Raw genomic sequence first — 15043 nt, forward strand, 5'->3', positions numbered from 1 at the left:
ACCCATGCTTTAATAAGCCATAATAATAATACTAATAAATATTTTCTTCATTCTTTTGATAAGTACATTTTATTGTGACTCAAATACATTTATGAAGACCGAACCTAGTTACATATTTCAACAATTTGACTTTGACTTTGACTAGAATATCAAATTGTCTCTCTTGTTGAATTGGAAAAAGCAGAAGTTTGACTCTCTCTGCTTTGACCAAGTTTGACTTGTAAAGTGTTGTGGTCAATTATACTTTGACTTTGACTGGAATATTAGATTGTATCTCTTGTTGAATTGGAAAATTTCTCATAAGAAAAGATTGTTGGGTTTTTCCCTAGTTAACAGTTTTCCCAAGATAAATTTTGTGTCTCTTATGCATCTTTATTTCTTTACTGTGATCTCTATTGCCCTATTGCATTTATGGTTGAAATTTTCTAAAGTAAAAATGCTTAACGATCTAGCATGTGCTAAAGATAAAATCATATCGTTGGAAGTAGTTATCGAGAACAGAAAATTGTGTTTGTCTAAATTGCACTTGAAAAATCAACATGGTATTAGAGGTTTGGTGAAGGAAAAAGGGCATTGAGATCACTATTAAAAGATACCTGCTTCTGCAATCTGATTGTTTGACCAGATCTATGACCATGGGTTCCTATACTAAGACAGAAAACAAGTTGGAAGATGCTACAAACTACAGGGCATGGAAAACAAGGATTCATCTTATCCTTGCGGAAAATGATGCTTTGAATCATGTGAAGAGCAAGGTTACTAAACCACAAGATGATGAAGGGAAAAAGAGATACAAGAAGAATGAAATCACAACCATGAAGAGTATTGTGGAACCCATCAGAGATCATTTAATTCCATATGTTTCGGGCTTGTATTCTTCAAAGAAGAAGTATGTTGCCCTAGTTGGATTGTATACCATTGGTCAGAAAATGAGTTTGAAGAATGAAATTCATGATGCTAAAATGACAAAGGATGATACTATGGCTTCATATTTCATGAGGATCTCTCAATTGAGAGATCAACTTCAAGCTATTGATGAAGTTACTCCTGATGCAGAACTTGTGACGACAACACTTAATGGTAACTAGTGTTGGTCTTCATAATTGTACTTGAGTCAAGATGTAATATATTTGTCAAAAGACATTTTTATTATTATTAAATTGACTTATTAAAGCATGGATTTCATGCTTGGGTCAATGGTCATAGGTCAAGCCTCCATTGTAGGCTTTTAGGATTTTTGTTTAAGTCAAAGTCAAATCTATTTTGTCATGTCAAAAGCCTCCTCCATCAAGTCACCTTGCAAGTCGGCCTCCAAACTAATCTTCTACAAGTCGGCTTCACAAATTACTCATGTCGGTTCATTTTACAGTCAGAAACAACTATAAATACCCATGTGCACTCGACTAAACAAGGAGATGAAGCATTAAGTTCAGGCAGATCACAGAGATAGCAAAAAAGAATAATTCGGATTATTTAGAAGGTCGAAGTTTTAGATAATTGCAGGGCCGAGGCATTAAGCTACTACAGGACCGAAGTATGACTCTATCACAGGACCGAAGTAAGATACTATTACAGGAGCTCGGATAACAATTGCAGAGAATAGAACAAGGGCTATTCTGATTATCGACAGAACAATAAAGCAGCGAATTAATTACAAGGTCAAGTCTTTATGAGGTGACTACAAGACAGAGCTCCCATCTATTACAGAACTGAGATTCCTTGAAGAAACTACAGGACCGAGATTCCTTGAAGAAGCTACAACACTGAAACTGAGTATAGCTACAGGACCGAGACTCTAAATTACAGGATTGACAAGTTGATATAACTATTGGACCGAGGACTTATATATGGCTCCAGGAATCATGTGTGACAAGACTTTTGTATGAATATGGACCGAGGTTCCAGGATTAAGTCTTTATATAACTACAAAGTTAAGATGGCTACCATTGCAGGACTGAAGTATAAGAAAGTTGAGATGAACTACTTATTGTTATCATATGAAGAAATGGACCAACAGGTGTGTGCTAGGCTGACTTGATGGATGGAAGGTTTTTCTTGGTCTAGGTGTCAAGAGTCTTGCTTGTCTCACTGTGATCTGAATCTACTGAAGGAAGAATTCTTGACTGGGTTTTGCCCTGGTTGTGTGCCTATATCTTGTGTTCCCTTTCATAGTGATATTCATGGATTGGCATTAGTCTTAATGATAAGAACATAATAACTTGAAAAGAAGATATAATAAGTAAAACATCATAAGATAATGTCATAATAGAAGAGAAATCAAGTGAAATACATGATGCCCTAGATTTCTCAACATGGTATCAGAGCTTGGTTCATTTGCATAAGGGAAAAAAGGAGATCACAAGGGCTATAAGTCATGGCAAAGAAGTCTGGTCAACTAAGACTGAGCTTCTCAAAGAGGTAAAACATAAATATTGGGCGCTATAAAGCAGCCCTAACCACAATAATGTGACCACAGACCTGGATAAGAAAAGCGAAGGCATAAAAAATTGTGTTTAGAAGACAGTGAAAGGTATAGTATGCAGTTTCAGGCCTCTCGGCCTTGATGATCAAGTCTTATACTCTCCTACAGGTCATCTCCTGAATACCAATCATATAATAACAACTAAAGCAAACTCTTCCTACCACTGAATCATGATAAATAAGAACTGCAAAGCATAGGTCCTGCAATGACAATTTGTTCCAAATACAGAGAAGATATAAAAGTAATGAAGGACGGCTCTTCTATCGCATAACCATGACTTGATTACCCACCGTGTATCTCCTTCAGTTTCGCTATATAACACATCATGGATCTGTGGAAAAGTCAAGGTAATTGGCAACAATCACAGGTCAGTTATTTGTAATTCTATATCATGTTTTTGTTTTTGTTTCTGTTAATTATGGTTAGGGTTTGTTCAAATTTGTTTTTAATTTGGTCAAGGTATGTTAAGTCTGGTTAAGGGCTAGTTTTTAAGATTGTTATAGGTTTGGTTAGGGTTAGACTTGATTGTTAAGCAAAGTCTAGGATTAGTCTAGAATAGTCTTTGTAATTTTGTCCTACAGCATCCCACAAATTCCTGATATCCCAAGGTTTGATTACAACTCTAGTTAAGCTTTGTCTAACTTTCTAGTATTGCAGATAAAAAAAGTTTTGGAATTAGGTCAGTTGACTTATATGCATAAGTTTATGATTTACCTATGATTCAAATTCTTGTACTAACAATCTGGAGTCTACATCAAGATTCTTGTATACTTGAAAACTTTGTATTGCAGGTGAAGGTAAGTATCATTGGTTTAGGACTTATTTATTTTCATTTTGGGATTGGGATTTGCCTTGGCACTATTCTTCATTACAGGTACAAATTGACTTAAGACATCCAAAGCTACAATAGACACTTAGGTAAAGCAGTTCAAGGAACATCACTTCAAGGAAACCCTACAAGGTTTGTAAAGGAGTAAAGCAAGGTATGTAAGAAGTTTTCTTCATTAAAAGTATGATTATTTTGAAATCTTTGCTTGGTATTACTAACTCTCTCATGTCTAGGTTTTGAATCGTAAAGATTCTTGTTAGGGTGATTAATCATTAAATTGAATCTACCCTTACTAAATTATCATTCTTGTGGAACCCTTAGGGTTGTTAATGAAATCTAGAAAACCTATTCATTTTATGTTTAGTGTTTTGGTATTATTATGATAAAAACCCTAGTCATTTAGGGTTTGTGGTTAATGTCTTACTAATGAAACCCTGGATCTTTTGGGTTTGGTGAATTAGGATTTATAAGCAAAACCATTGCAACAGTTACTATAAAGATTCAAGGAATGAAACTCTAGGTGTATATTTGTCTGACTAATCGAAACCCTAGTCTGATCAAAATTGTTGTATATCTAAATTTGATGAATTGATGTTTGTGTCTTAGGATATTATATTGTTGTGATATATCTAATCCTAGACATATAGGTGCAAGTATGCTAACCTAATTGTCGATACTCATGTTTTGAATTCTAGGGTTTGTAACAAATCCCTAGTAAAGATTGATATTCTAGGATATGATGATATTGTTTTCATTTAGTTTTGACGATAGAGTCTAGGGTTTGTAACAAACCCTAGTAGTGCTTAAAAGAATATTGTTGAAACCTTAGATGTATAGTAGGATTGATATTTGATTAAATTATTGATATCTAAGGCTTTGTGACTCAAAGATGGAGTCTAGGGTTTATGTCAAAACCCTAGCAAGGAGTCAAAGCCTAGAATAAAGATGTGTCTCTAACTAGGTTTAGATGTTGTCTAAAAGTATAAATGCTTCCATAGTATTAACATGATCTTGTTATAGTTAACTTCATGCTTTTGTATGTTTGTATTTGGTTGTACTTGCTATTAAAATTTTGCAGGTACATAATCTTCAAGATGATGAAGATGTTCGTATGAGCATGATAGAGAAGTGGTGATGATCAAGATGGCCTTGATATCGTGGAATGAATGAAACCTTAAAAAAATGAAATTTCTCCGATGGTATGAAGTTGTTGTTTTCCCTAACTTGAGAGGAACGCTGGATAGAAGAAAGAGTACATCTCCCCAGTTAAGAGGGAGAGCATAATATGATAGTCTTGATGGATACTTTGGAGAAGAAATTGAAGAATGAATGAAGGTGCTACAATGTATTGAGGGTGTCTTGGTGCTATTGAAGAAATGAAAGAAGAAAGGCTTCCAACCAATTGCATATGAATAACTTGATATAAGTGACATCAGGATGATTGAGGACCCCAAAGGTTTGTGTTTACTTGTATGTATATTTGAAAATTTATTATTGATTAGGGTTTGTGTTTGTACAAGTAAATCTCCCCATAAAAGATTAAACACTCTGGAAGCATGCTTGGACAAATGGATATACCTAGTTTGGTAGGGAGAGTTGAAGCATCTAACGGTGGATGCTTGGGAGGACATCTGGTCGGCGGCCGGCCTATGTGTTGATGTCTACATCCCGAAGAGGGAGGGTGGCGTTGGTCTTAGAGCTTTGACCTTGGATACGCACCTAAATCCCTGGGTTGATGGGTAGTAAGTAAGTTTGATGGTACCTGGACTGGTTGAAAGCTTGAATCCATCTTAGTCCCACCCGGATAGATTACCTTGGTTAGGTATCTATTCCGCAACACTCAGTGTGCTAGAACCTCGAACTCTTCGTAGTTCATTTCGAGATCTTCCATGTACCTCTATATACATGTAATTATGAATACCTCCCTAGTTAAGAGGGAGTGTTGAAGAATGTAACTAGTGTTGATCTTCATAATTGTACTTGAGTCAAGATGTAATATATTTGTCAAAAGAAATTTTTATTATTATTAAATTGGCATATCAAAGCATGGATTTCATGCTTAGGTCAATGGTCAATGGTCATAGGTCAAGCCTCTATTGTAGGCTTTTAGGATTTTTGTTTAAGCCAAAGTCAAATCTATTTTATCATGTGAAAAGCCTTCTCCATTAAGTCACCTTGCAAGTCGACCTCCAAACTAATCTTCTACAAGTCGGCTTCACAAATTACTTATGTCAGCCCATTTTACATTCAAAAACAACTATAAATACCCATCTGCACTCAACTAAATAGGGAGATGAAGTATTAAGTTCAGGCAGATCACAGAGATAGCGAAAAAAAATTATTTAGAAGGTCGAAGATTTAGATAATTGCAGGGTCGAGGCATTAAGCTACTACAGAACAGAAGTATGACTCTATCACAGGACCGAAGTAAGATACTATTACAAGAGCTCAGATAACAATTGCAGAGAATAGAACAAGGGCTAGTCTCATTATCTACAGAACAATAAAGCAACAAAGTAATTACAAGGTCAAGTCTTTATCAGGTGACAAAAAGACAGAGCTCCCATCTAACACAAACCGAGATTCCTTGAAGAAACTACAGGATCGAGATTCCTTGAAGAAGATACAAGACCAAAACTGAGTATAGCTACAAGATCGAGACTCTAAATTACAGGATTGACAAGTTGATATAACCACTGGACCGAGGACTTATATATGGCTACAGGAATCATGTATGACAAGACTTTTGTATGAATACAGGACTGAGGTTCCAGGATTAAGTCTTTATATAACTACAAAGTTAAGATGGCTACCACTGCAATACTGAAGTATAAGAAAGTCGAGATGAACTACTTATTGTTATCATATGAAGAAATGGACCAACAGATGTGTGCTAGGCTAACTTGATGGATGGATGGTTTTTCTTGGTCTAGGTGTCAAGAGTCTTGGTTGTCTCACTGTGATCTGAATCTACTGAAGAAAGAGTTCTTGGTTGGGTTTTCCCCTACCTAGGGGTTTTTCCCGGGCTATGTGCCTATATCTAGTGTTCCCTTTCATAGTGGTCTTCATGGATTGGCACTAGTCTTAATGATAAGAACATAATAACTTGAAAAGAAGATATACTAAGTAAAACATCATAAGATAATGTCATAATAGAAGAGAAATCAAGTGAAATACATGATGCCCTAGATTTCTCAACAGTTTGCATCTAACATTTGTGGCAAAAAGGAAATTCCAAGTTTTGAGGAATTATGGACCTCATGTACTCAAGAGGAATCTAGACTTGTCTCAAAGGAGAAGATTCCAAGACCTCGAGATGGTGACTCTCAAGCATTTACAACCCACTCTAAAAATGGTAAAGGAAGGAGAAATTTTGGAAGGTTTCAAAAGAATGCAGGTAGAAGACCAGCTCCTCAAGAAAAGAAGGATATTCAATGTTTTGGTTGCCTCACGTTTGGTCATTATAAAAAAAATTGTCTTGAAGGGAAGGAGGATAGGAAGAGGAAGGGCAAACATCATGCCTCATCTGCAGACAATGATGAAGATGAGCATCCACGCCAAAAGCAATCCAATAATGACACTACAAAAGCCTTAGTAGTTGATGATAAGGACGAGGATATGTTTTACTAAGTTGATAAGATTGCAATAAAAATTTCAATGATTTTCGCAATTAGGCTAGGAGTAAGAGGGAGTTGACTATTCCCTACAATCCTCAAAAAGATAAGTACTTTATATCTATCTTCCTTGATTATTATTGTTTTTGCTTTTGTTAGCATCTTGTCTTTATTTCTTTTGTTGGGTTATAATCGTTCTTCCATGGCCTCCTAATGAGGATTGTAGGTGCACTGTGAAGACTGTCAGGGCTCTGGCAACGGATGGAAGTATTGTAAGAACGAAGCAAGAGCTCCTAGTTCAGAGGGAGTAGCTACGCCATCAAGTTTCAAGGATGTCGTTATGATGAGATTTGTGGTGAGTCAATAGTGATGGCAACATAAAGAAGTACAAAGCCAGGATTCTCCTAGGAAGAGGGAGAGGACTATGAGGAATTGTTTGTTGTCAGAGAAACTCACGTGGCAGAGGGAGCAATCGGGATTGCCACAACAAGATCTGTTTCAATGACAGAGGGAGCACCCCATCGAGTTGATTGGAAAATAGTGGTGGCACAACATGTGTTGAGGTACTAGCATGGTACAGTTGGATATGAATTGAGATATGTCTCAAAATGATGAAGTTCAGTAGCAAGAATATATAGATTTGGTTTCGTTAAAGAGTATAGAAGAGCACATTAGGATGATAATTTAGCTTGGGATCTACTATGATGAACAAGAAGTTGAGAACACTTCTGAAACAGAGTATATTGCAGCTTGTTTAGCAAGTTCTCAAATAGTGTAAGCTACTCACAAGATTGTTTGATCAAGTGGAGAAGACAATAGTGATGACAAGCCGAAGCACATTGAGATCATGGTACCACCACATTTGAAACATGGTACAGAAGGGAGCAGTGAGGCTCCAATGCATTTCTAAGGACGAGCAGGTTGCTGACATTCTCACAAAGCCTCTGTCCTAGGATGAAATTTGTCTAGTTCAAGGACAAATTTAGAGTAATTGAGAATGCTTCCCTCAGTTAGAGGGAGTATTGATGTTGGAGCAAAGATTCTCCCTCTGTCAAGCGTACTGACCAAATAATGGATAGTGATCGGGAGCCATGTAATGTGGCTAGGGAGACTTCCCAGTGAGCATCAAGGCCCTGAGTGCTCCCCCGGTTAGGGGTTACCTAACCATATTGCCAAGGGTTACTTGGCTAGTGGGTTGAGTGAGTGCCTCATAGCATCGAGCAAGTATTTTTACCATTCAATGACATGTGACGACGTGTGGGAATAGTAAATGAGCCTAGGGTTTCACCATGGGTCAAGGGGTACCTGACATGACTCCAAGTGATGACTTGGTAGATTGGTGATCCAAGGACTAGTCTTGTGTCAAGGGGTACCTTACTAGCCAAAGGGTATTTGGCTTATGGATGACTAGATCTCTTGCAAAGGATATGTGACTAGTGGGTAACTAGATCCTTTGCATGATGCTGATGTGGGATGCTTTCCACATATAGTGAATGGATTCATCAACATAGTTGAGCTCATTTAACCTTTACTTATGCGAATATTTTTAAGAGATAAATCTGAAAAAGTCAAATAAATACCTCCTTGGCTAGGAGAGAGTGTTGAAATTATGTAGCTGCGGTTGGTATTTAAGTCAATAAAGTCAAAGGGAAATTATCATTATTTCAACTGTTCAAGTCAGCCCCAAAATGACAGGTTGGCCCCACCTCTTGAAGGGGTTTGACTCATATATATTGACATCCGATCCTCCTCATTTGGCATCATCTCATCACCAATTTGGATCTGTTCAAGAAGGTATTTGCTCACACATGCGAAGGAGGAAGAAGACATTTTGACCAGCGAAGTTTGACCTATTCTACTTCTGTTTGACCAGTGTTGACTTGGCATTTTTTGGGTTGCTTTGACCGAATCTTTGACTGGTTATTGGAGTGAATATTCTGGCATCTTTGACTGAACTGTTGACCAAATCTCTGGCTGAAATTTTAGATGTTGACCGAACCTGTTTGATTAGGGTTGACCGTAAGTCAACTGTGACAGTTTGGCCGAATTTTTTGAGGGAGTAGCAGGGCCAAAATTCAGCCTCAACCACAATTGACCAGGAGCAACAGAAGGCCAAAATTCAGCCTCAACCACAATTGACCAGGAGCAACAGAAGGCCAAATTTCGGCCTCTTTGACCAGATTTGACTTGCAAGCAAAAGTTTGACTTTCCTTTGACCAAGTTTGACTTGGAAAGTGGTGTGGTCAGTTTGACTTTGACTTTGACTGGAATATCATATTGTATCTCTTTTTGAATTGGAAAAAGCAAATATTTGACTCTCTCTCCTTTGACCAGGTTTGACTTGGAAAGTGGTGTGGTCAGTTTGACTTTGAATTTGACTGCAATATCAGATTGTATCTCTTGTTGAATTGGAAAATTTCTCATAAGAAAGATTGTTCGGTTTTTCCTTGGTTAAGGGTTTTCCCAAAATAAATTTTGTCTCTTGTGCATCTTTATTTCTTTACCGTGATCTGTACTGCCCTACTGCATTTATGGTTGAAATTTTCTGAAGTATATTCGCTTAATGATCTGGAATGTGCTAACGATAAAACTGTATCATTGGAAGTAATTATCTGGAACAGAAAATTGTGCTTGTCGAAATTGCACTTGAAAAATCAACATTAGGAAATTAACATGGTATCAAAGCTCTGACTCTCAGAGACCGATCTCTGAAGGATTGCACACAGGTGCAAAAACTAAATCCGTATAAGAGATGGACATACAGGTTCACAAGTGAAAGTAATCTAGCAGGCTGTATGATATCAAGTTGTATGCCAAATGCAAGGCTGTAAGGAAAATCGCGTGCCAAGAGCCAACCATACAACAAATAAGGAAATCATGCACGATGGGGAAAATGTTAAAAATAAAATAAAAATTGTTAATGGTTGAGCGGCTGATGGGAACAGAGCAGAAAGTTTTTTAAATAGTTAAATAAAAAAAAGTATGGCCAACAACCACCAGCCACCAAGCAGTCAACACAAGTCAACTTATGCATGAGGACAAGAGTCGGCCACCAAACAGGTCAAGCCACCCTGCAATGTGCCGATTCAGGACAAAGATGGATGCCTGTTGCGAGATTAGAGAATTACAAATTGTACCCAGAAATTTTCAATTGCACACAAAACTATCTACCTTGATCTCTGTAAAGCTATCTCCAAAGCTAGTCTTTTTAAATGCAGTTGGAAATGTAAGGAATTTTTTGGAAAGATTAGAGATGGAGATACGGTAAAATGCTCTCCTACTGAGACTAAGAAACTGTATGAAAAGATTAGTGTCTTACCTGACACATAGGACTTGCTAGAAGATGAGAGGTCCAAGATATAGGGGATGGATGGATTAAATGGTGCTGGGCTATATCGACAACAAAATCAACCACCAAGCCCTTCTTCTTGGGATAGATGGTAATCAACCAAAGTCTAGCAGTCACAGCTAGACTTTATCAATCAGGACTAATAGATGGAATACATATTATATGCTAAAAGGAGGAAACAGGTAAAACGTGTCCTTTGGGCATGTAGCATAGCTCAAGCATTATGGGGATGGATCTCATCAGAACTCTTGACTGGAGAGGTATGATTCTAGAGGATTTGTGGATGATTAGGCAGCATACAGAAAAGGTGTGGATAATTACTTTAACTAGGGAAAGAGATGAAATGCAACTTTTCATCAGAAAATTGTTAACCTTTGCTTCTGAGTTAACTGCAATTAAAGTTGAATTAGCTGTATAAATTTCATATAAAATGGGTTTATGTGTTATCAGAACCACTGCTCCAGACTGGTTCATAAAAAATCCAACCAAACTGGAACCGGAGGCCTGTTCGGAACTTCGGATCTGGACCGGCCCTCAAAAAACCAGGTCCCACCCACCGTCATGCCCAAAAAACAGAACATGTCAAGCAGAAGTTCCATTTTTCAAAAAATGACGAAAAAATCGACTGGTTCTTCAAGCGGCAAGCCAGTTTTCTGACTGGTTCCAGTTCCAGTTCAATTCTGATTTGACTCTTGGCCAGTTCTGATATGGGTCCTGGTCTCACTCTTTGCCGATTCCAGTTCCAGTTCCAGTTCCAGTTCCAGCTCTGATATCATTGGTCCATATAGGAAAGCTATGCTGCTATGACAGACATGTTCACATTACTCTACCATTTCAAGAGAGGCGGTCAGCTTGGATGTTGCATAGCCACCTCCTAATTACCTAATGTAATTTTATTCATTTCAAATGTAATATAAGATGCATGATTTTCAAAAGGGAAGAAAACATTAAAAAAATTATCTTTATCACAATCGAATCATTTGATATCAAACTAAGGATAAGAAGCATGTATTATCATCCTTGGAAAACCCAACCATGATCCATAGGACATCATGGATCACTTTTCATCAGAGAAGAAGATGCAACACAACATTTAATCAGGAAGTTATTAGCCTTCACTATAGGAGCTAACTGCCATCAATGCTGAATTAGCTGCATAAGTTTCACCTATGTTGGATCTGTATAGGAAGAATGTGGTGTTATGTAAGAAATGTGAGCATCTCTCCACTGTTTCAAGAAAGGGTAGCACCTTAGATGTTGTATAACAACTGAACCTAGTGATTCACTGATGTAATTTTGTTATTTTCAAATGTAATATAACATGCGTGCCTTTCAACAACAACAACAAAAAATCATTACAGTAGAAGCAAAAATCTAACAAAAAGGGGACATCATCAAAAAGGGAGTTCATAAGATTTATACAACTCTGTCAGTCTGTGTAAGATATGGAATATGTGAATACAAAGTATAGGAATATGAGCGTCAAAAAACAAACCTAGATTGCCCCCTTAATATTTTTATGATAAGGAAATAACATTCCCTGAGGCACAGGAAATAAGATCTTGAAACCAAATATAAAGAATATTATGTTCCTATGTTGCTAGATACTTTGAACTTCAATTCAGTTTATTCTCTGTTTCTTAATTATATCCATGACACGTTATTGCTTATTCCAACAAGCATTCTTGCTTACAAATTACATTATTTGACCGACTTCCTAAATAATATCTAAACAAGCAAAAGCCCATTCAAGTGCACATTTCAATTTGAAATGAAACAAAGTAGGGATAAGCATACTTTTCCACAAAGGATTTGATCATGGTGCGCCTTTCTTCCCTTGTTTTTCTTCTGCCACCCTTTTTATGACCACATGAATCTGGTGGAGCAGCCAATGCAAAGGATCTCCCAACCCAACTAATTTTAACACCTTGCATGACTGATGATACTTCAATAGCCCATACAATTAACTATGTTGGCCTGCAGACCTGAATGCAACCAAAGAATGAAATGTCACACCACATCAAATGCTAAAAACTACATCCATGCCACTCAATTCAATAGTTAAAATTTACTATAAGGCAGTAGTTCCTTCACAAATGCATATATTTTCTTCCTTCATAAATATAACCTTCAGTATTTAACTATCCCTTGTCACAGTCCATGTCAATTTTGCCTAGAACGTATATAAGTTTCAAACTGGACATTTAGAAGAGGCAACCAACATCAATTTTCAAATAAGCAAGAAGCATGGAATCTTAAGTTGCTCTGCGAGTCACATTTCATGCTGGGAATTATCTTCCTCTATTGGCATATTTTGGGTTGCACAGTGCACCCACAAAGTGCTTATGTTGTTTTAACATGTATTAAATTTCCATTGGGAGTAATGTTTAGATTTGTGTATTTTCCTTTGTTAACCCTGAGTTCATGGAAAAGGAGGGCAATGAGACAAAGCAACGAGGTTCTGGAACAAGGGGATAATACCCTTAAGTTTCAAACTACTCCACGAGGCATGGGGAATGATAAAAATGGAAAATTCAAAGATCTAAACTAATGACTATGTGATTTGCAAGCATCTATGCAATGAATAAACCCATTAATTATTGAACATGTAACCATAAAATTAAACATGTTTCACAATGGATGAATCCTCAGATCAATGAATTAGGTTTCTTAGACTGTCAGGCTTCCAAGAAGGAATACTGGAATTATAAAGATTTCAATGCCTAATAAACTCAGTTTGTACAATGTCTCCAAAGAAGATAAGCTTATTTTTATCAAAGACAGCATGTAGCATCTACTCGGGTATATGGATTCTCTTTATCCAACATTAAGGGGAAAGTATCTACCAAGTTGTTGTCATTGTTCAAACTTTTGTTTGCATCTACATGGCATTTATAGAAACAACTTTGCAATTCAATTGAATAGATTGATGAAATTAGCATTATTTCTAGACTATGCATGAGTCAAATTTGAAAGAATGCATGACATTTATAGACTAAGAAACGCACATTGCAAAGTGACAGGCAAGTCAAGACCACGGTTTTGAGACATTGAATGCAGGCTTATCTTGACACATTACAGTCCACTAAACTAAAGGCTTGAACTACTATAATATGTACAAACAAATAGAAATGTAGGGAGACATCATTTTCAATGACATATATTATATATATCCCATAGCCATTTTTTTTGGGAATCACTATTGCCGTTAGACCAAAACCCACAGGTGTTAGTCAATGATCGCATCGCCAGAGATAAGGATCCATGAGAGGCGGTTAGTCCATGTCACGAAACACACGGGGAGAGTTGGTTTATCCAATGTCCAACAATCTCCCCCCCCCAACGCAAGTCGGGTGTGTATCAAACTCGTGACCTACGCTCTGATACCACTTGTCGTTAGACCAAAATCCGCAGGTGTTATTCAACGATCGCATCGCCAAAGATAAGGATCCATGAGAGGCGGTTAGTCTATGTCACGAAACACGCGAGGAGAGTTGGCTTATCCAATGTCCAACAATTTTTTCTTTATCAATTGTTAGTGCATAGTACATACAATTCAACATCAACTGTTCCCGACTTGGAATCTCAATATGGTAGGTAAATCCAATAGAAATAAATATCATAAATCCAGGAACACTAAAGAGTCAAGACAATCTAATCTCACCATTTGAGTGTAAATGGATTGTAAAAGAAATAAAAACAAACAAATAGAAAAATTGGTTAACACAACAAAGACAGTGTACTATTATTCCATCAACTAACATCGGATTAGTAAGTTAGAATTTTATTTTTTATTTGTTTTGATGCTAAATAAATATAAAACCAACCAAAGGCCATTGAAATGACTAGGCATCATCAGAACACAAGGAATTTCTCAATTAACCCAAAGAAATTGTGTGTATGTCCCTAGACATTGGGATCAAATATTATGTAAATCATTGACATCTTATGTCTCTAGGCACAAAGTACTTGCGAAAAACAAAAGGTACACTATGTGTGCTAGAGGGCACATTCCCCACACTCTATGTAATATTGATGCTTAGGGACACAACCCCCCATCATCATAAGGATCCCTAAATAAAGGGGAAAACAATAGTAAATCAGATATCAGAGTAATATTTCAAGACCATCCTGAGTGAAATTAATGAGTCACAACCCTTATAAGAATAAGATCAACGATGAGATATGAACCAACATGAACATGAGCCATGATAAGAATATGAACCAACATGTCATTTTATGCTGAGCCGACATGTCATATATATATTACAGTGTCCAAAGGTTGTGTCTCCATTTACTGAAGTCGACATGAAGTTTGAGCATATATATATTGATGCCATTAGGATGACTGTGCTTGTCTATTCTGGAGGACTCTTACAAGTGTAACAACACTTCATAGACATGACTCTGAATTATACATTTATGATAAGATGACAAATCCCTAAAGACATGAAGAAGAAGTCTCTGACCTATGAAAAACACTTCTTGCTCATGAAACCCATAATGCAAAGAATACAATAAATACATTTGTTTCTTCTTTACATAAAATCATAATTACAAGTTGTTATGAAGACTGAACCTAGTTACACTTTCTTCAACACCATGTACCTCTATATATATGCAATTATGAATACCCCCCTAGTTAAGAGGGAGTGTTGAAGAATGTAACTAGTGTCGGTCTTCATAATTGTATTTGAGTCATAATGAAATATTTGTCAAAAGGAAAGAAAAAGAAATTTTATTATTAAAGAAATTGACTTATTAAAGCA

The 15043-nt window shown here is 36.8% G+C and overlaps 1 protein-coding gene across 3 annotated transcripts in view; it reads right to left on the reverse strand.

Annotated features, from left to right (window-relative positions):
- Positions 1 to 15043, reverse strand: part of LOC149190762 (uncharacterized) — a 184647-nt gene that overhangs the window by 158696 nt on the left and 10908 nt on the right. For all 3 annotated transcript variants that reach the window (XM_089412263.1, XM_089412262.1, XM_089412264.1), the window contains exon 2: positions 12072 to 12259. In XM_089412263.1, coding sequence (XP_089268389.1) covers positions 12072 to 12208 — 137 coding nt within the window. In that variant the 5' untranslated portion in view covers positions 12209 to 12259. The remainder of the gene's footprint in view (positions 1 to 12071; positions 12260 to 15043) is intronic.

The sequence above is a fragment of the Pinus tabuliformis genome, chromosome 3_1, assembly GCF_031772625.1.
Source record: "Pinus tabuliformis cultivar Carrire ecotype Pingquan chromosome 3_1, CPIR1, whole genome shotgun sequence".
Taxonomy (NCBI): domain Eukaryota; kingdom Viridiplantae; phylum Streptophyta; class Pinopsida; order Pinales; family Pinaceae; genus Pinus; species Pinus tabuliformis.